The sequence below is a fragment of the Nannospalax galili genome, unplaced genomic scaffold, assembly GCF_000622305.1.
Source record: "Nannospalax galili isolate Female #2095 unplaced genomic scaffold, S.galili_v1.0 scaffold284, whole genome shotgun sequence".
NCBI lineage: Eukaryota > Metazoa > Chordata > Mammalia > Rodentia > Spalacidae > Nannospalax > Nannospalax galili.
Window position 1 is genome coordinate 6548187 of NW_008354281.1, and position 20732 is coordinate 6568918.

At 39.9% G+C, this 20732-nt stretch overlaps 1 protein-coding gene across 4 annotated transcripts in view; it reads right to left on the reverse strand.

Moving 5' to 3' along the window:
* Rims2 (regulating synaptic membrane exocytosis 2) overlaps nucleotides 1-19233 on the reverse strand; it is a 570072-nt gene extending 550839 nt beyond the window's left edge. For all 4 annotated transcript variants that reach the window (XM_008851539.2, XM_008851538.2, XM_008851540.3 and 1 more), the window contains exon 1: nucleotides 19041-19233. In XM_008851539.2, coding sequence (XP_008849761.1) covers nucleotides 19041-19216 — 176 coding nt within the window. In that variant the 5' untranslated portion in view covers nucleotides 19217-19233. The remainder of the gene's footprint in view (nucleotides 1-19040) is intronic.
* Between the last annotated feature and the right edge of the window lie 1499 nt (nucleotides 19234-20732).

The following is a 20732-nucleotide window of genomic DNA, read 5'->3' on the forward strand; positions in this document are numbered from 1 at the left end:
ATGATAGATAGATAGATAGATAGATAGATAGATAGATAGATAGATAGATAGATAGATAGATAGAAGATAGGTAGGTAGATGATGATGAAGATAGATAGATAGATGGAAGATAGGTAGGTAGATAGAGAGATAGAGAGACAGATGATAGATAGATGATAGATGATGATGATGAAGATAGATGATAGATAGATGATAGAGAGAGAGAGATAGATAGATGATAGATAGATGATGATGATGATAGATAGATGATATAGAAGATAGATGATAGATAGATAGATAGATAGATAGATAGATAGATAGATAGATAGATAGATAGATAGATAGATAGATAGATAGATAGATAGATAGATAGATAGATAGATAGATAGATAGATAGATAGATAGATAGATAGATAGATAGATAGATAGATAGATAGATAGATAGATAGATAGATAGATAGATAGATAGATAGATAGATAGATAGATAGATAGATAGATAGATAGATAGATATAGATGATAGATGATAGATGATGATGATGATGAAGATAGATAGACAGATGATAGAGATAGATAGATAGATAGATAGATAGATAGATAGATAGATAGATAGCCTGTGTGCCAGAATGAGGATGATATAGAAGAGAGATCCCCAGTGGCCCAGAAAAAAAAAAGGATGAAAAATAAATTGATGCTTTAAGACATGGATATTTGAGGAAAGCATATTCTATCACACAGTTAGCCTGTTACAAATTTATTGCCCTCTGCTCCAAATCTCCTCTTCTTTGCTTTATATGGACTTTGTTGCCATTCCTCTTTTGCCAATGGCACAACGTTAAATTATGCCAGTAGAGGGAGCCATAATGACATTAAAGGAAGAAAGGGTGTCTTCAAAGGTCAGTGTGCTTTGTTGCTTTTGTTTATGGCTCATGGCTGCCTAGAGTTTATGGACAGCCAGTGGTATTAAGCCTACTAGTATGCTTCATGAGCACACAAAAGCCATCTTTCCAGCAAATTCTTGTGGCACTCCCACAGGTGGGCACTCCAATAAGTTTCCCAAAAAGTTTCTTGAGCACCACAGCCAGCCTATCAGCAACTCCAACACCCTCCACAGATGATTTTCTACTTGCTTGCCCTAGCCTGGCAAGCACACGGCAGCAGGGTAGGCCACAGCACACCTTCACAGTGGGCTGAATCTCAACCTCAAACACAGAGGAAGAAGCTTTTTCCTATTTTGTTCTTTCAAGGGTTCTCTGCCTCATGCTAATAATCCTTTGTATTAATAGGTTCCTATTCAAATTACCATTGTAGCTACTTCTAACTGAACTTGGAGAGTTAGTCTATCCTAACATATAAAACAATAAGCTATAATATGAATGTATATTAATATTTTGGGTTACTTGTTTTACTTTATTTCACAGCTACAGCTAATGTTTATGACTGTCAAATAAACTGATTATACTTTAAACATTGCCATACAGTTGAACTCACAGTACATACTACATCTTTTCATTAAACCACACTCTTTGCTAATAATTACAAAAAAGAAAACAGTATATGAAGACACTCTTCATTGTAAGGAAAGGGATGAGTCCTCAACAAATGCCATTCTGCTTTGAATCTGGACTCCCCAACAGGATCATGTTTTGTGTACTTGTTCTCCAGCTTGTGATTCTATTTTGAAGGCTGTGGAGCCTTTAGGGGGTGGGGCCCAGACAGAGGAAGAGAGTCACTAGAGGTAGGCCTTTGAAAGTTAGACCTGCATCTGGCTTGGCTCTGCTTTCTCTGCTTCCTGGTCCTGTACCATGTGAAGAGGCCAGCATTGTGTGCTATTGCCACCACTGAACAAGCCAACAAGCTTTGCCTCCCCCACCATGAGAGACTATGACCCTCTGAAATTATAAGTGAAAATAGATCTCTGCTCCTTAAGCTGCTTCTGTCAAGTATTTTCTCACAGCTACAAGAAAAGTAATTAATACAGATAAGAAAAACATATTCCTATGAAAAGATTAAATCTAAATCTTTACTTATATTACAGTATAAATCTTATGCTTAGCCTTTATAATGACTGTCAGATAATGAAATACAATATATGGTAATATTTCAATGACTCTGCTATATTAGCCATATGTTAAAGCTATTGTGCACTCTATAAAAATATAATTATTGACTAAAATGGCTACATAGGAAGAGTACATAATACAAAACACCAAACAATTTACACTTCTTACTTTCAAATCCTCCACCTCATCTTTAGTTTTCCCTAGTCCCAGCCCACCTCGAACTCACTATGTGGACCAGGGTGGCCTCGATCTCACAGAGAGCTGCCTGCATCTGCTTCCCAAGGGTTGGGATTAAAGGCATATGCCACCACTCCAGGCTAGCCTAACATTTTAACTCATGAAGAAATTCCTAAGTAAATAAAAAGTGAAAATCAGATTGGCAGTAATTTGAGAATGATATACTATAAACCTAAGAAAAAGTGTTCTATTTCAGTCATCTCATTATGAAATTTGTCTCTGGGTACACAAAACACATTTTAAAAACTAAAAGCAAAACTATGTCTACTTTATAAAAAATATATATATACCCAAATTTATTTCTACTCGTATTCAATAAAGAAACGTTATAACAAGAATGACCCTCCCTCCAAAAAAGATGTTCTGTTCTAAACCCAGGAATATGTGAACATGTTTCCTTTCATGACAAAAAAAAAAAAGTGAAAGATGTGATTGCAATGGGAAGATAATTCTAGAATATCTGATGTAGGTGGTCCCAGGCTAATCACATGAATTCTTAAAAGAGAAAAATCAAACCCAGCTGAGCAGAAAGAAATGAGAGAATAAAAGAAGGGTGAGAGGCATGACAGCTTGTGAAGGGTTCAGCACCCAATGCTGGTTCTGAAGCAGGGGACTGTGCAAGGGACCTCTGAAAGGGAAGAAGTGATAACTGCTAACAAGGACATGGGAATCACAGTCCTATAAACTTAAAAAAATGTATCACTTTTGGAAGCCAGAATGAGCAAATAAAGACCTTTTTCCTAGAACTTCAAGAAAGAAATGCAGCCTTCCTTCATCTTGATTCTACCTCAATGAGACCATATCAGGCTTCTGATCAAAGAACTACACAATAATAAATCTGTGTTCTTCTAAGTCGCTAAGTTTTCGGGACAACTAATGCAAGGAATGCTATATAACTTTGAAAGATTGAGGATTTTACTGAATAAATTTGACACAATCCTTGCAATAAAAGTATTTATTGTTAAAAAAAACTAATGTTCTTTATAGTTGTCAATGTTTTCCTTTCCTCTTCGTATTTAATAGTGCATATTCTTATTCAGATCCTCATCAGAGACAACACACTGGCAGTATAACATTGTCTCTATGGGTACTCTAAGCCTTGTTTTATCAACAAAAATAGACTGGGATTTTACTATTAAAACTTGAGTAGGAAACTTAGGGGAAATTTTTCAAGAAAATTAAGTACAGGGTACAAGTATTACAAAGTCTCTTTGACTTCTGGCAACCTCATTCACACAAATGAAACAGCTTATCATGCATGCTAACTGGTTCTTTTTTTTTTTTTTTAACAAACCTGAAGAGTGATCACTGCCCATATACAAATCTTCTTTAAATCCTTTATCATATAGAAGTGCAACTTAATCTGTTGTATTCTAAACATTGAACCTGGTCTGAAAGATTCAAGTTCTTAAAGGCATATACTCTCTATATCAGTTAACTATTTAAATGTCTTTACTCAAAACCATCCAATTTTAAATTTCTATTTCTCTTTTGAAGCACAATTGCAAAGTAATCCAATTCCACATATTCTGTCTTCTCTGCCCTATAATACTATCATCATTTTCTGGAGAATTTTGTTATTCCTCTGTTAACTAATATTCAACAGAAAACTATTCAAATAGTAGTAAAAATAAATGCCCATCACCATCAACAAATAAATTAAAATAGCTTAATTGCTCAAATCCTGAAATAAATGCTAATTAAAATTTTTAATAGGCCAGGCATGGTACTACACGCTTTAATCTCAGCACTCAGTAGGCAGAGGCAGGCAGATCTCTGTGAGTTCGAGGACAGCCTGATCTACATACTGAGTTCCAGGTCAGCCAGTGCTACATAATAACACTCGTCTCAAAAAATAAAAACAAAAACAAAAAAGATTTTTAATGGAAATACTTATTAAGTATATCTTGTTCTCACTGATTTCATTTGTTCACCATTGCTTGCTAGTTAGTTTAATTAATGCCATACCATAATCAGTAACTCTCATGGCCAAGAGAGGTACCAATGAAATTCTTGCAAATAAGAGTACTAAATCAAAAACAATGTTTAAGGTATTAGCAGCTATCACTCTCTATTTAATAAACATTGTCTATTAAGCATGACTATAAGAGCTATGACAAAGGTATGTAACAAGAGTTAAAGGAGCATAAAGGAGGATCAGTGAACACAGTTTTCAATAAGTTGGAAACCTGAGCTGAATTTCAGCTAAGAACTTATGGGAGTTAGTTACAAAGGAAAATGGGAGGGATTCCAGACAAATGGAACCAAACAGGCTAAACTATAAAACATTTTAAAAGAAATACTTAAAAATGAACTTCAAATAATTTGGTACAACCAAAATAGATGATAAGGATTGATGAAACATCTCAGAGGGCAGGGATGCTTAGACTTTACACTGTAAGTGAAGGGGAGACTGAAGAACATTAAGGATTTTAAAACATATCTGTATCTTAGAGAGTTGAAGTATCATGAACATGAAAGTAAGGGAAACATATTTAGAACAGAGTAATAATTTAGAAATGAGTAATTAAGTAATTATATGAAATGCAAGAAAAAAGACAAGGACAATGAAGATAGTAAGGAGACAGATTTCAAAGATATGTCAGGTGTGTGACTAAAACGACTTAGTAATTTATTGTATTTGAGGGCTAAAAGAATGAAAGGAAATCAGGATGACCGCACCAGCATTACCAAGTCTTACTTGGCAAATGTTTGTTGACTGAGAACTATGTGCTAGTTAATTTAAAAGGTTAAACTTTAGTCCATGAATTCAAAATTCCTGATTATTCTAAAGAGAATATAGAGATTGGTAGTCACTATTGAAAGGAAAACATTATAAAATAAATATAAACAACTGTTATCTAAGTTGCAAGAAGAGACTCTGTAGTGGCAAAATCCATTAAAAGATTCTCATCGCAGCAATGGAGCTGCACACAAACTAGTTCATCAGTTAAGGAGTAAGGCTATGTACACAATACAGTTAAAGAATATAATCTCTAACCAGACTGGTGGAACTAATCTTATTGAATGTTTAACAGCCATACTTTGAGGCCTATATTAATCTGGTCAGAAAGACTTAAAGGACAGGTTTTGCTCCTTGTCCTCCAAGGTCAACTAAGTTCCAGGGAACTATGGATCATCTCTCAAAATGTCCTGTAACTGTGATGAGTCACCTATCCTCCTGTTCAGGGAGGCCACGGAGATTCCACTAGATGGACTTGAACCAGTGTTCAGGCTACAAAGAGGAGGATCAACTCAAAGGAAATATTTCCTCCATGCTTCCAAGTGAAGCCAGCCATGGTCAAGCAGGACTTTGACTTATCTTCACATAAATGGTACTGGTAAAAGAAAAGAGCTAGAGACTCCTCCCAAGCCCATGTGACCTCTGAGGAACAGATCCTCCAATCACCTGAAGAGTAAAAATAAATTGGTTTATTTGGGCCAACTGTATGGTCTTAAACACACAAAAGTAAAATATGACCAAAGATTAAAGTGATCAATATATTTCTTTAAGAGTTCAAGCAATTACACTTCCCAGATATTGGGCTTAAGTCCATATAAAATGTTATTCAGATAACTGTTTCTTATTGATGATTTTGTTTCTAAGCAGAAAGTGCTGCTCAGATGTAAGACTTCAAATCTTGGTCTGCAATATTGTAGTGTCCACCTTTAGCTAAGGGAGATAACCCATTATTGTGCTAAAATGATGGCTAAATTTGTTTTGGAACTGACACTGACTCTAGCCACTCCAACAGCTATCAAAGTGCCTGAAAACAAATCCTGAGTCCATCACTCTCAAGTCCAGCCTTGGCAAAAAAAAAAGAAAATGAGGAACCCAATAGTGGGATGCTTTTGGAAGCTCTCATCAAGAAATCCCAATGGACTCTGATATGAACATTTGAAACTTGCCTTGTTTTGATTTTTTTCTGGTTCCCTGTCTAGAACTTGTAATGCTAACTACTCTTGCCTTTACTTCTCCTTCACATCCCCTATTCACCTGTCAAGGCCTTTCTTTTCTCCCTACAGATGAGAGTCATACAATTTGGAGTCTTTTAGATAGATCCACTGAAGGGGTACCCCAATTGCCTCACCCTGTATCCCTGTTCAGCATGAAGAACCAGAGCGGTCTGAGTCCCGATTCCCTATCAGCAATTTGGGTAACCTCTTCAGAGGATGGTGTGATAAGAATAGGAGGTAGGACTTGGCTAGGACTTGGTAGGACTTAGTTAGGGTAAAAAAGACCCCAAAGAAAAGTAGCCAGTTTCTTGGCTAAAAGTCAAAATGTCCTTGGGCCTCTTAGCAACATACTATGTTCCAAAGGCCAAAAATGTCAAAAGTATTTGGGAGCTCTTATCTAATCCCTAAAAGATTTTAAGATTACCTCTTCAGAGGGGGGAATGTTAGAGTAGCAAAAAGCCCAAGAAAAAAAAAGAAGGAAAGAAAGAGAGAAAGAGAGAGAGAGAGAGAGAAGGGAAGGAAGGAAGGAAGGAAGGAAGGAAGGAAGGAAGGAAGGAAGGAAGAAGCAAGCACGAAGTCAGAAAAAAGTAATGGGGAGGTATAGGAGGAGTGGGCGTGGATTTGATCAAAACACCTTATATGAATGTATGAAATTCTCAATAAAGTGTTTTTTAAAGTTAAAAAAATAGAATATAACGTCTAAAGACACCAAAAAGATTGCTGCGGATGGGATGAAGTAGATTCTAAATATCTAAGCTCATTCCCATTCATAATTTCAACAATGGGATATTAATCCAGGTCTTAACAGAAAATAAATGCTATACTGAAACTGATAAACAAGGGAGATATTTTACAGAGGTAAGAGTGGAGATTAAGGAAACCAACAAAGGGTGACATTGAACCTGGAGTTAGCAATCTCCAAACCCAGAAAAAGGAAAGTATATGAAGAGGCCTCCAGTGGATTTAGTACAAAGTAACTTGCAAATAAATGGTTATGAAGGAGGACCACGAACAAATAATTGAACCTCATTCTCCTCTATCCTCCTAATCTGCTAGTATTTAAAGTGACAGAACCCAATTGGAAGTCCAAGAATTAGGTAGCCATCTGGTATAATTCACAGAACTCAGTCTCCCAAAATACATAGTGGAGAGAGAGAGGTATTGACCTGGAAGGATAATGGAAAAAATGTGTAACATGAAATGATAAATTTCAACAACATTCAACTATATGTTCTTTTTAAACTACCTTTAATTTTCTATTATTTTTAATTTTGTGTGTGTGTGTGTGTGTGTGTGTGTGTGTGTGACCATGGAGGCCAGAGGTATCAGATCCCCCTAGAGCTGGAGTTACAGGCAGTTGTGATCCTCCCAATATGGGTGCTAGAAATGGGCCTTCTGTAAGAACAGCCAGTGCTTTTAACTGCTAAGCAATCTCTCCAGCCCCTGTATGTCCTTCTTGTCTGGTGAAATTAACTTCCAATTCCTATAAACCTTTCTAATCTTAAGTTTGGAGACAGAGTTCACCCATTACCATTAAGCCTGCTAACCTTTTAATATGAAGCTTCAGTTTATTCTAAAATGAATCTTTAGACTTGTATTTTTGTCTTATCATTAAATCTCAGAGCAGTATCTGCTTCTGAAGCAAAATATCTCTGTCAAGATATAATACATGAACTACCAGCAATAAATTCCCAGTTAGGCTATATTATTAAATGTTTATATCACCCAAATTCATATCTTAATATCTCATTCCTCAATGTCATAGTAATAGGAAGTGGGGCCTTTGGGAGATGATTAGAACATATGGGTAGAGCCTTCACTAAGATTAGTGCCCTTATTTTATAAAGAAAAAGAAAAGGCACCAGAAAGATCCTTTGTGCTTCCACCCTATGAGATTATAACAAGACTGCCACAAACATTCAAAACAGAGAGCAAGCTTTCACCACACAATGAATATGCCACTGCTTTGATTTTTAACTTCCTAGAGCCCAGGAACTTAGGAAAAATACTTTTTTGTTGGCTATAAGCCACCCAGTTTATCATGGTTTATTATACAACACAAAGAAAGAGATAGCTAAGTTATCACCAGACACATGGAATAGACCCTTCTTTATAAATTTTGTTCAATAATTTTATGACTAAGACTCAATTTAGCTTAGACCAAACAATCAGTAAAAAACAATCAGCCTGTAGTAATAAACTTTAGTACCTCAGAGCAGGTGATGTAGCTCAGGTGTTAAGAGTCCTAGCTTTGCATGTAAGAAGCTCTGGGTTTGATCGTCCAGCACTGCATATACCAGGCATGATAGTACACCCCAGTAATTCAAGTACTCAGGAAGTGGAAGCAGGAAGATCTGAAGTTCAAGGTTATCCTTGGCTTCACAGCAAGTTTAAGACCAGCCTGAGATACATGAGACCCTTCAATAAATCCATCAGATATCATGGAAGTACTTCTGTAGCTAACCACTGCACAGATATGAAAAGCAAAGGTTTTTTTCAAAGTTAAATAATGAAAGAGCAAGAGAATTTATATTTGTGAAGGTGATACTACTCACAATAATAGTGAAAACTCTAATATTGCAATGACTCAACACCCAAGTCTATCTCTTACTTATTAAGGTCTAATTGGGAGCAGAGACACTCCACCAAAACTCAGTGTACATGAACCCATCTCAATGCAAGGACAGTTCATAAAGGTATATGAGCAAGGCAGCTGCTATGAGGTAACAACTCTTGGAAAGAGAAATACAGATCTTTGATGAATGTGAACACCTAGCCATTTCTGGCACAAAATACTTTTTTGACAGAAAAAAAATGTTTGAATAAAAATATTAATTAATTCTTTCAAGCTAAAGACAGCTTTTGGGTAACAGAAATTAAGTGTGCTAAAACAGACTTTTCATCTATGTGCCTAGGAAACAAACTATTAGAAAAATGATAATAGACATCTCATATGCCAACAAAACAAGATGGATGTGAGCATCATCTCCATCTGTCAACTGAATAATACCAAAGCACCACACACCACTCTGATTATTCTGCCATCCAACTATGTTCTTAATATATTCTTTTTTCCCAATCTTATAAGCCCAGAAACCTAGTTACAGGATTCATGAAACTGCCAAGTATTCTCTTCCACCAAATTGTGTGTTACATAAAAATATTAAATGTTTATGGTATATAAACTATATAAAAGCTATTAAGTTTAAATGCCTTAATAACATTTAGCTATGTTATAGAAAATATAAATTATGCTTTTGATATACACATATAATAGATATAATAAACATTCATAACATAGAAACTGTCTAAAAGTTGCTAACTTTTGGTCAACTAACTTATTTCTTACACTATTTAATTTCATTTTTAGGTAACAGTACTAAATAAAAGTGAGCTATCATAACATACCTGTATCTAAACTTAACTATCTCCCTTTGACAACTTTCAATCCTATTTCTGGAATTTCCCATCACAAAATCCAATATACTTTCTCCTCCTTTCATAATACACTTTCAATGGTCCTGTAATAATCCAGTAGACTAGTAAAAAGAAGAACACTCTTCATTAGCTTCAATGTGTCACTTCCATGACTTATCTCCTCCCGGCATTTTCCTAAAATACATATGTATCTTCAAAAGTCTCTTAGAAGTGATATACAAATATATACACGAAAGCAATTTATTCTAATTAAACCCAAAATATAAAACAAAGATTGTGTGACAATCTAAAATATCCAAAAATCGAAACAAAATCAGAGGGTGAGAAATTCCCTGAGACTAGTTACCAATGGAAATAAGGAATGTTTGATAAAAAGAAAGACTAGAAGCTTGAAAGAGCATATCCTGAATATATCCAGCAGAAAAAAATTTACAAGCTAAGCTACTAGGTAGTGCTCCTCACAGAGCACTGGCCAACTTCTCTCTCTTTGGCCATTTTACTACTGCTCCATTGTCTACCTTGCACCAAGATATTACAAGTTAGCTAGCTACTTCTACAACTCATATTCATTCTAAAACTTCAGAAATATTAAAACAATAAAAGAACCCACTCTGCAACTGCTTCTTCAGAATACTGGTTCTAAGGCCAGATAAGTTTAGAGAGCGAGATGAGCTCACTATCAGTGAGATGAGCAGCAGGCATAGGCAGGTTTACATTATACATAGAAGTCAATTAACCAAGTCAGGTGTCTTAAAAGCTTACCTGACCCTTCACACACAGTTCTCAAATCCTGGCAATCTTGATTCTAACTTTTTTTCAGAAATGTATCTTGACTCTCCACTTCCGCCTCTACTATCTGATTTTATGTTTCCATCATTTAGCTCCTGGATTATTGAGAGTCTGCTAACCAGTAACCTTGTCTCTAGTCTTCCATTTTCTCATCAATCAATACTTTAAAAGTGTTTTTCAACAAACATCTAATTATATTGTTTCATTACTTAAAATCCCTTCCTACTGCCATCATGGTAAAATCCAAAACCAAAGAATACTACAAAAGATTTTTAAGCACTGACCCTTGGCATCTCTCCAGTCTGTCCTCCATGTAGGACATGCACTCTTCTGAACCCTCTTAACCATGTTAAACATGGGAAGTTCTTTCAGGGACAGAGGTTTGTGAGTTTAGGATTTTTGCCTGGAATATCTCCAACTGCCTAGATAACATCTACTCATCCTTGAAGGTACAATAGATGTCATCTCCCCAGGATTAGATCAGAAGCTTCTTAATCTGTATATCCATAATAGACCATACACAGCAGTCTCCTAGCATTTACCATGCAATATTTTAGTTGTAGTTTGTCATTTTTCTCACAATAATTTCCCTAAGGATTAGCTTGATAATTACTAGAAGTAGGTACTCAGAGATATGTGCATTTCATTAAGTAACCAGAGAATACTAAAGTCTAGAAAAAAAACCTCAAGAGATTTTATCAAAAATACCACACAAGCAACAAGCAACTTACAAGACTAGTCTGAATGTTTTTTACTACAGTTATAATGTACTGAAAACAACTTCACTGTATTTTTCATGACATTTTACATTATTTGTCTTCGTATGACATGATTAGCCTTAGACTCTCTGCCTGCGAAAGGCATGAACTACTTTTATACAGTGCGTTTTGTGAAAGCCCAGAATGGTGGTACACACCTGTAATCCCAACACTTCCAGCACTCATAAGGCTGAAGCCGGAAAATCATGAGTTCAAAGCCAACCTGGGCTACATACCAAAACTGGTTCAGAGGGTAGAGGCACTTTCACCAAGGCCCAACGTCCTGAATTTTTTCCCAGATCTCACAAGGTGACAGGAGAGAATCAATTCCCACAAGTTGTTCTCTGACCTTTATGTGTCTAAATGGGACATGTGCACTTGCACTTACACACACCTACACACACAATAATTAATTAATTAATTAAAATTTTGAAGGCCTTTGGATGGATGGATAGATTAGATAGTCAGACAGACAGACAATAGATATTGTAGAGAATTTGTCTTCCACACCCAAGGTCTGAGGTTCAATCCCCAGAACCACAAACAAAAAAGTATTTCTTTACACTCTCCATCACTCAGCTCTGCTACATACATTGGAAATTTTGTAACAATCAACAAGTAATTTTTAAAGCAAAATATCCCTTAATTTGTAAGTACCTTACATTAAAAATGATATAATATCACAATCTTCTGTTTTCTAGTGAAATGGAAAAGTTTAGTAAAGAAACTATTGCAATCAGGATTGGGGAGATGGCTCGGTGGTTAAGAGCACTGACTGCTCTTGCAGAGGATCCAGGTTCGATTCCCAGCACCCACATGGCAGGTAACGGCCATGAGTAACTCCAATACCAGGGATCCTCTTCTTACCTCCACAGGCATTGCACAATATGGGTGCACTTACATACATGCAGGCAATTACACTCATACACGTAAAAGAAAAATAATAAAATATTTTTAAAGAAATTATTGCTATCATACACAAACACTATATCAGCTCCCAAGTAAAATTGGGCATATATTTTTAAATTACATTTTAGTTCAGAAATAAGTGTACTATTACCACAAAGCAACCCTTTTTCTTTCAATTAAGTTTGATTAAAGTATTCTCTAAATGAACATAAAGCTTACTCTCTGAAAGTTTATAATCTAGCAAAGTAAACAAACCAAAAATCTCATTTGAGAAATAAAAAAGAAACAAGAAGTACATATCTGATTCAATAATAAATGACAAAAAATTGATCACAGGCCATCATAAGGATAATCACAAAGAAGCCTCCACGAATTAGTCCCTTCCATCCACCCCTGCCAATCAGTGTTTGGTCACTATTATTTTACTACTGTCCCTCGGTTTTCAGACTTCCTAAAAAAGAGTACTGCTGAGGAAACTGCTAACCACCCCTCCCTCACTACATGTTATCTAAAAGTCCTTCCAAGCATTTTGACTTTCTAGAAGACAAAGAAAATAATCTTTCAATATTTAGAAAATAGAAAGATTTCACCTAGGAAGATTTATATTAAAAAACCAAGGTTTAAAGAGTGCTATCTATACCCAGTTAACAAGAATGATTGCTCCAGGTGTGGTGGTGCAGGCATTTAAACTCCAGGACTCAGGAGGCAGAGAGAGGTGGATCTTAAGACCCTGTCTTAAAACAAACATTGATTTTCCTGATAACCTGGTAGAGGGAGGGTTGGTTTTCTTTAAGGGTGTGACACTAGATAGTTTAACCAGGCTCCAATGGGTGATTTCACACAGAAGGACATTTGGGGACACAAATTTGACTCAATAAGCCTTAATATACATGACAGAGTACATGAAATCCGACAAGGGGGACTATAAGAGGGGTCCAGATAAAGGAAGGGGTCTGAATATATCAACATATATGAAATTTGCAAAACTTTAACAAAAATAATTTTTAAAAGAATGATTGCTTATTACACACCTACATACTCAGCGATCCAATAGTCAACAGGTATGGAAGAGAAAACTCAAGTTTACTAATGTGAGAACTTATTAATAAAGTTTCAAGTAAAAACTCATTTGGTCCACCACACTTACCTCCAATATTTCTTTATTCACAGAGTATAATTATCCCTTTATTAAAATATATTGTCAACTAGGGGCTAGAGAGATGGCTCAGCAGTTAAGAGCACTGACTGCTCCTGCAGATGACCTGGGTTCGACTCCCAGAACCCACATGGCAGCTACAAACCGTCCTTAACTCCAGTTCCAGGGGAATCCAAAGCCCTGTTTTGACATCCACAGTATTGCACGGCATGGGTGCACTCACATGCATGCAGGTGATACACTCATACACATGAAATGAAAATAATAAAATATTTAAAATATATAGTCAACTAAAAGATATTGTCTTTAAAATATAGAATATATTAAAATTTTATTGGACACTTTCTTTAAAATGCCATTTACAGTACATTTTGAATCCTTAAAAACTAAAGGTTTTCATTTTTGGCAGAGGTAATGGTTATTAACATGGTGCAGTGATTACCTTTACCTAAAGGTCATGATTCAGTTCATCACTGATTTGCCATGCTATGGGGGGGAAAGAAACAATAAAGAAAGCCATTCTAACCTCATCACAAATGCAAAAGCCACAGAGCAACAATGTCATAAATCTGAGTATATTTTTTTAAATCTGATGAGGAAAAAATGAGGGGTATAAATAAGGTTCTAACCCCAAGAACATATAAAGAGCTTCAACAACTCACTAAAAATTACCAATGGATAAGGAAATATAAATGGTCCTAAACAAATGCAAAAGGCTTTCAACCTCACTGATAAGAAAACGGTAAGTTAAATCTTCAGTGGCATATTTCTCACTGAAATACTGACAATTACCAAACACTGAGTTGGCAAAGCATGCCACTTATATGCAAACTGCAGGACATACCTGTGCTTTTATGTTTGCATGCAGACATGCAAAAATGTATGTGCACACACATAGATATCCACATCTGATACACACACAGATCTCTTATGCATAGATTATACTGTACATAGAACAATATACTAGTAATAGTAGTTAAACTCAGGTGAGGTAGACAAGATGTTTTCCAATATATGTATATAATACCTAGAAAGTAAACATTTTTATAAATAGATTTTAGAAATTACTCATAAATTTTGGGATGGAGAGATGGTTCTGAGGTTAAGAGCACTGGTTGCTCTTGCAGAAGACCCAAGTTCAGTTCCCAGCACCCACATGGCAGCTAACAACCATGCATAACTCCAGTTCCAGGGGATCCAACACCCTCTTCTGACCTCTGTGGGCATTATACATACATGCAGGCAATACACTCACACACATAAAATAAAAAGAATAATAATAAATATTTTTAATACATTATGAAAAAATTTAACTGGATGTGGTTGCACACATCCCAGCATGCAGGAGGCCGAGGCAGGTGGATCTCTGTGAGTTCCAGGCCAGCCTGGTCTACATAGTGAGTTCCAGGTCAGCCAGGGCTACATAGTTGGCCCTGTCTCAGAAAAAAAAAAAAAAAATGGAACTACTCATATATGTGTTAAATATGCACTTGTTATTTTAATCTACCATGAAAGTGCTTCATTCTTATTTTATTGGGGAACAAATTATCCACTTAACATTAATATAAATGGCAAGCTGAGAATGAAGAGCTAATACACACCTCATGAAACACATGAATATCTGGATATGGCAGCCCAGTACCTGTAATCCTAGCTCTTAGGACCTGAGGAGGCACGGGGATCATAAGTTTGAGGCTAGCCTGGGCTTAAATAGCAAGTCACTGTCAAATAAAGAAAATGAAGAAGGAAAGAAAGAAGGGAGGAACACTCATTTCTAATTAGTGTTCAAAAACACTATGTAAAAAGACTACATGCATAGTTAAAACTCAGTATGTATTTACTGAGTACTTTTCCAAAATTTTAGTGGGTTTTCCTTCTTGATACATTTTTTTACAAAAAAAAATTAAAAACACAAAAATTTAAGAAAAAAAATGTAAGTACAAATTTCAATACATGGTTTTTCTTTCCAAAAACAATACATTTTTCCACAGAACTGGTAAATGATCTCATTTGTATTACCACAATTCAACCCAACATTACTTATTAGGTATTTATTATGTGTTAAGAATGCTGGAAAAACACAATACAGGGAAAATTATAATACTTTCCCTATTTGAATTGAAACTGCTGCAGGAATTCATGTAATAATTTAAGTAATTGACCAGGGGTTTGGTGGGACGCAAAAATGTTTGGAAAATTACAGTATCTCATTCATTCACTTCTGTGTAAGATTTACTGCTCTGATGGAGAAGAATATACCATATTTAGCTGTGTTAGAGGATGGTTGATGGAAGTAAATGAAAACATTCTCCATAAGCCATCTATTCTTCAAGAAAAGCCATCTACTGAAGGCTACATTGCAGTTATATTACCCAAATTTGAAGAAAGTAAAAGCACAACAGAAGGGTTTCTGGTGCAGCACAGTATGAAGAAGTTGTGGTAAAGCACAGTAGTGCCACAACAGCTGCATCCTGAGCAGGACTGGACTGAGGAGCAACATAGGATTCTTATCCCTGCCTGGCCTGAGCCATCAGTGCACTGGAGGAGAACCAGTGTGTGTGAGGCATTCTTCATACCCTGTACCCAGCAGAAAGAGGCCTAAGCCTTCACCTGCCCTGATTTTCTCCCTTTTCTTAACCTAAGAAACCTTGATCCCCATTTGTCTTCAAGCTCCCAGATCTGCTCCACCCAGGCACTCGCTCTGTTCTTTTGTGGTTCTGTGTGTATATGTGTGCATCCCCCAACTGTGTTTGTGGATGTCCCTGTGGGCATGGGTGCTATGTGTGCGCATATGCACATGAGGTCAGAGAAAACTTTGGTTTTCAATCCTCAGGCACCTTTGATTTTTTTTTTTTTTTTTTTTTTTTTTTTTTTTTTTTTTTTTATTGTTATTCTCATTGGCCTGGAACACAGTCATATAGGCCAGCAACCCACACCCTTCCAAGGACTCTCCTGTCCTCTTGCAGTGTTGTGGTTGCAGGTACACACCCCTGCACCCACCTTTTAATGTGGGCCTGGGGATCTAAACTCAGGTTTTTGTGGTTGTGAGGCTAACCTTTACTGACTGAGCTGTTTCCCCAGCCTTGCTCTGTTCTTCTCTTGCTTGTAACAAATAGCAAAGAATGTTTTTCCTGATTTAAAAAAAATAAAAAAGAAAAGAAGAAACAAGCAAAGCTCTTGGAAAAAAAAGTTGGAAAAGAGAAGTTTTAAGTAGTGAAGTAATTTACACATCATCCCTATAACCTGAAAGTAAATACTGCACGTTGACATAAAAAAATATATATTTTAAAGAACATTTACAACTATGTAAATACTTAAATCTGAATATATATTTTTCATTGATGCAATTTCACATATTATATGAATATGTGTTTAGAAATTTAGAAAATATGAATATATATTTAGAGAATGTGTCTACCTAAAATATGCAAATACAAGCACACAAATATGTATTGGTATAATATACAGGTTTACATACAGATGTGCACATACATAGTTGACCTGAAAAACCCTTTTATAAAGGTGGCCCAATAAAATACACTGTTAAATTTGAGCAGTCTTTAAATCAGTACCTAAAACATCCACTTAAATTTTTATATATTGAAACAATAAGTATAGAACTATATAAAATGAACTAGCCAATAAACACTATGATTTAGTATACTATAAAAACCCATTTACACTTAAATATGTGGGCCAAAGAAATAAAACCATATTTTATTTGAACATCATTTTGGCAACGCTAATTTTTAGCAATTATAGTAAAAAGTATAAATTCATATAACTAAAATTGTCATGATCAAAAAGCTCAGCATTGTTAGTATCTATAACAAACTTGAGCTAAGTTAGGAGTATATGCAAAAAGTTTTTTTAAATAATCTTTATTGGGGCTGGAGAGATGGCTTAGCAGTTAAGAACACTGACTGTTCTTGCAGAAGACCCAGGTTCGAATCCCAGCACCCACATGACAGCTAACAACTGTCCATAACTCCAGTTCCAGGGGATCTGAAACCTTCTGACCTCTGCGGGCACTGCACAACACAGATGCACTTACCTATATGCAGGCAATACACACACACACACACACACACACACATAAATGAAATACTTTTAAAATTGGAGAAAACAAAGAGAGTAGAATACTGTGAACAGTGATACATGTGGAAATGGTTTGTGCAGCTGCATTGCTCTTACTGTTAAAAATAATAAATAATAATAATCTTTATTATTCCATAGTTTAAACTGCTTCAACTGCTGAACTTTCATCCATGCCTATTAATAAATCATACCCCCAATAAGTACTCGCTCCAATAATTAGCTTGAAAAAGCTGTTCTTAATTTGTTAACGTGTCAATAATACATTTGCTCTCTTAGTCCTTCAGCATTTTGTGAGAAAATGTTCCGTTTTCTAAGATATAGTTGTTTGATACAAGTACCATAAATTATATAATATATATTCTATTAAAATATGAAAAGTATACATGTAGACAAACTGTGTCTTCTATAAGTGCATGAAAGAATACCAAATTTAACAACCTGTTTTCAAAAGTGGGCGAATGGATTATCAGTATGTTATTTCTTTCACAGAGGAACTCTACACTTCTAATTGTGAGTTCCAATGGAGATTATGGGAAACGTGTATTTGGTGCCATAAAAAGAACCGGCCTTTTTTAGGTGTAATAGGTTCATCTCTTGAATGAATAACTCGTTTCAAGCAAAAGGGGAAAAGTGAATTGGAAAAACATAAAAGGTTACACATCTTCTACCCAATCTCTTTTCAGAAGTAATTGAGAAATCAAACAATCATAAAACATTTAAAAGCAAACCTGTAGAAACAAATCTCTGCTACACTGCCACACGGACAAGAAAAGGAATCTCAAAGCCAAGAAAAACTTCGCCTGGACAGTTCCCTGGTGCTGAAGTTACACTGCCTCGAAACCCACGCCTGGGTGCTACTTTCACGCCTCCCACCCTCGGCAAAACCCCGGCCGGCTGGACTGTGAGCAAACATAGTAGAACTTCCCGAGGCAGGGAGCAGCCCAAACTGCAGGGTGGAAGAACCGGAGCGTGCTCCGGATTATACAGATTTTCTAGTTGCAAACAGGAAGAGCAGCAGAGTGCAGGGTGTTAGCACCGGCCGAGGGGGAGGGGCTGGAAGATGGCGGCGACCGCACACCCACTCGAGACACGACTGCGCTTAGTCCCCTAGCCCGCGCCGCGGCCGTCCTGCCCGCCGCGACCGTGGGCACCGCAGTTCTTCCCGCCTCTGGGGACAGAGCCGGGGCTGGCGGGCGCGGGACTGGGGGCCCTGGCTGCGCCGGCACCCGGGTCCCCGGCGCCTTCACCCGGGTCGGGCCGGGGAGCACCTGTGCACGGCCATATTGGATTCCTTGCCCCAGTCCCTGCCTCCGCGCGGGGGCGGCGGGAAAGGCGATGGGACGCCTCAAGCCCGGCTTCAGCCTCAGCCCGGGAGCCGACCCGGCCAGCCGGGGGAAAATGACGCCTCCCCGAACTCGCCACCGTCACCTGCGCCGGCTTCGGCGCCCTCCCTCCGCGACACACACCCCCACGGCTGACAACCCGCAAGCGACCGGGGCGGCCGCGGGCCGCAGCCCTCGTGGCCCCGGCGCCACCCGCGGGAGCGAAGGCAGCCGTCCCGGGCGCGCGGGCGGCAGCAGGGTAACGGCCGTGGTGGGGGTGGGGGTGGGGGGCGGAGGGCAGGAAGAGAGGCGGGAAGATGGTGCCGGGTCCTTACTTGAGCACGGACTGCTCCTTCTCCTCTTCTTTCTTCTGGCGGTCCATGACAGCCTGGATGATCTTCCGCTCCTCTTCAGTGAGGTGGCTGAGGTCGGGCATCTCGGGCTGCGGAGGCGGCTGAGAGGCAGCCGGGGTGGGAGCCAGGCGGCCCCGGAGCCCGACTGGAGCCGACATGTTTGGTGGAGCCGAAGCACCCGGGGGAAGCTGGAGGCAACTCCACCAGCAGCGGCGGCGCGGGCGGCTGGGGCAGCCTCCGGCGCTGGGACAAATACATACAAATCAATGGCCTTCTATCCCAGGCGACAGCCCCCCTCCCCCAAGAAAGCAAGCAGGGGGAGGGGAGGCGAGGGCCGAGGGAGGGCGGGCTGAGGAGTGCGCTCCGGGAAATGTCGCTTCTTCCCGGGGGCGAAGGGCTGCCAAGTGAGCGGTTCGCGCAGAGAGGAGCTGGAGGCCCCGACGCCGAGTGCGCCGAGCGCCGGGGGAGGGCGGTGGAGTAAGGCGGCGGGCACGGCTGAGGGTGGGGTGACTGGAGGGAGCGGGCGGGAGGGCGGCGCGCGGCCCGGGGCGCCAGTGTCCGGCCGCGGCGGGGGTGAACCGGGCCCTAGCGGGAGTCCCGGGAACTCGCCTCAGGCGTCTGGAGGCCGGAGAGGCGCCCTGGGGAGCGGCGGGGAGACAGGAAGCAGGTCGGACGCGTCCCAGAACCCCTCGGAGAGCACGAGGCTCGGGGCTGCGGCAGGGGACCCCCGCCCCCACCCTGCCCTGAGGTGGAGAAGCGAAAAGCCGCGAGGGAAGGGCTGGGGGCTGAGAGACTGAGGGTCCGAGGGAGCTGAAGGCCCGGGTCCGAGGGAGCTGGTGCGCGCGGCCGAAGAGCCGGCAGCCCCGCCTCATCACGCACCCACCGGGGGTCCCACAGCCGCCGCCCCTCGGGTCCGCGGAGTCGGCACGTAGGGCCCGCTCACTGCGCCGCCGCCGCCCGCGCCGCCTCCGCCCTCCTCCTCCCCGGCTCTTCGCGCGGGGTTCGCGTCACCTCCCCGCCACCCAGGCCGCAGCTCCTCAACCCGAACTCCGGGTTAGACGGTGGGAGCGAGTGGCGGAGACGCCGAACTTGGGGCGGGGGGGCCGCGGGCGGAAGCTGGGGCTGGAGGGTGGGAACCCTGAGGTGTGGGGAGGGCGAGGTCGGAGGAGCTTGCGGTCCCGGGATGGAGTCCGCTGAGGGGGGCCGGCATGCAGGAGCAGAGCGCCTGGAATGTGAGCTCAGGAGCTGTCCCGGGCGGGGTCCTGGAGGAGGGAAGATGAGCTAGCGGGTGTCCCTGAGAAGTCTGGATGGGGGGCCAGGAAGGAGGAAGAGCCTCCCTCAGGGGTGGCCTGAGGGGGGTATGAGAGCGTGGTGTCCCGGGGTGGGACCAGCACCGAGTGAGGAAGTTGTAGAAAACTGGGCTAACGACACTGAAAGCCGGAGAGGTGCTGGGGTTAGACAAGGAGACCAAGGAGCTGAGGGTCCGAGTTTATCTGGGAAGGCTGGTGTGAGGATGCGCCTGGAGGCTGAGACGCGAAAGGGAGCAGGTCTCATCCGGAGAAGAAGAGCGGGCGCTAGGGCCGAGAGCACTGTCTGTCTGACCCTTCCTGGGGTTCACTCTAGTCTACTGAGAAGCGAGGAGATTGGAGCGTTTGCTCAGGGAAAGAAAAGAGT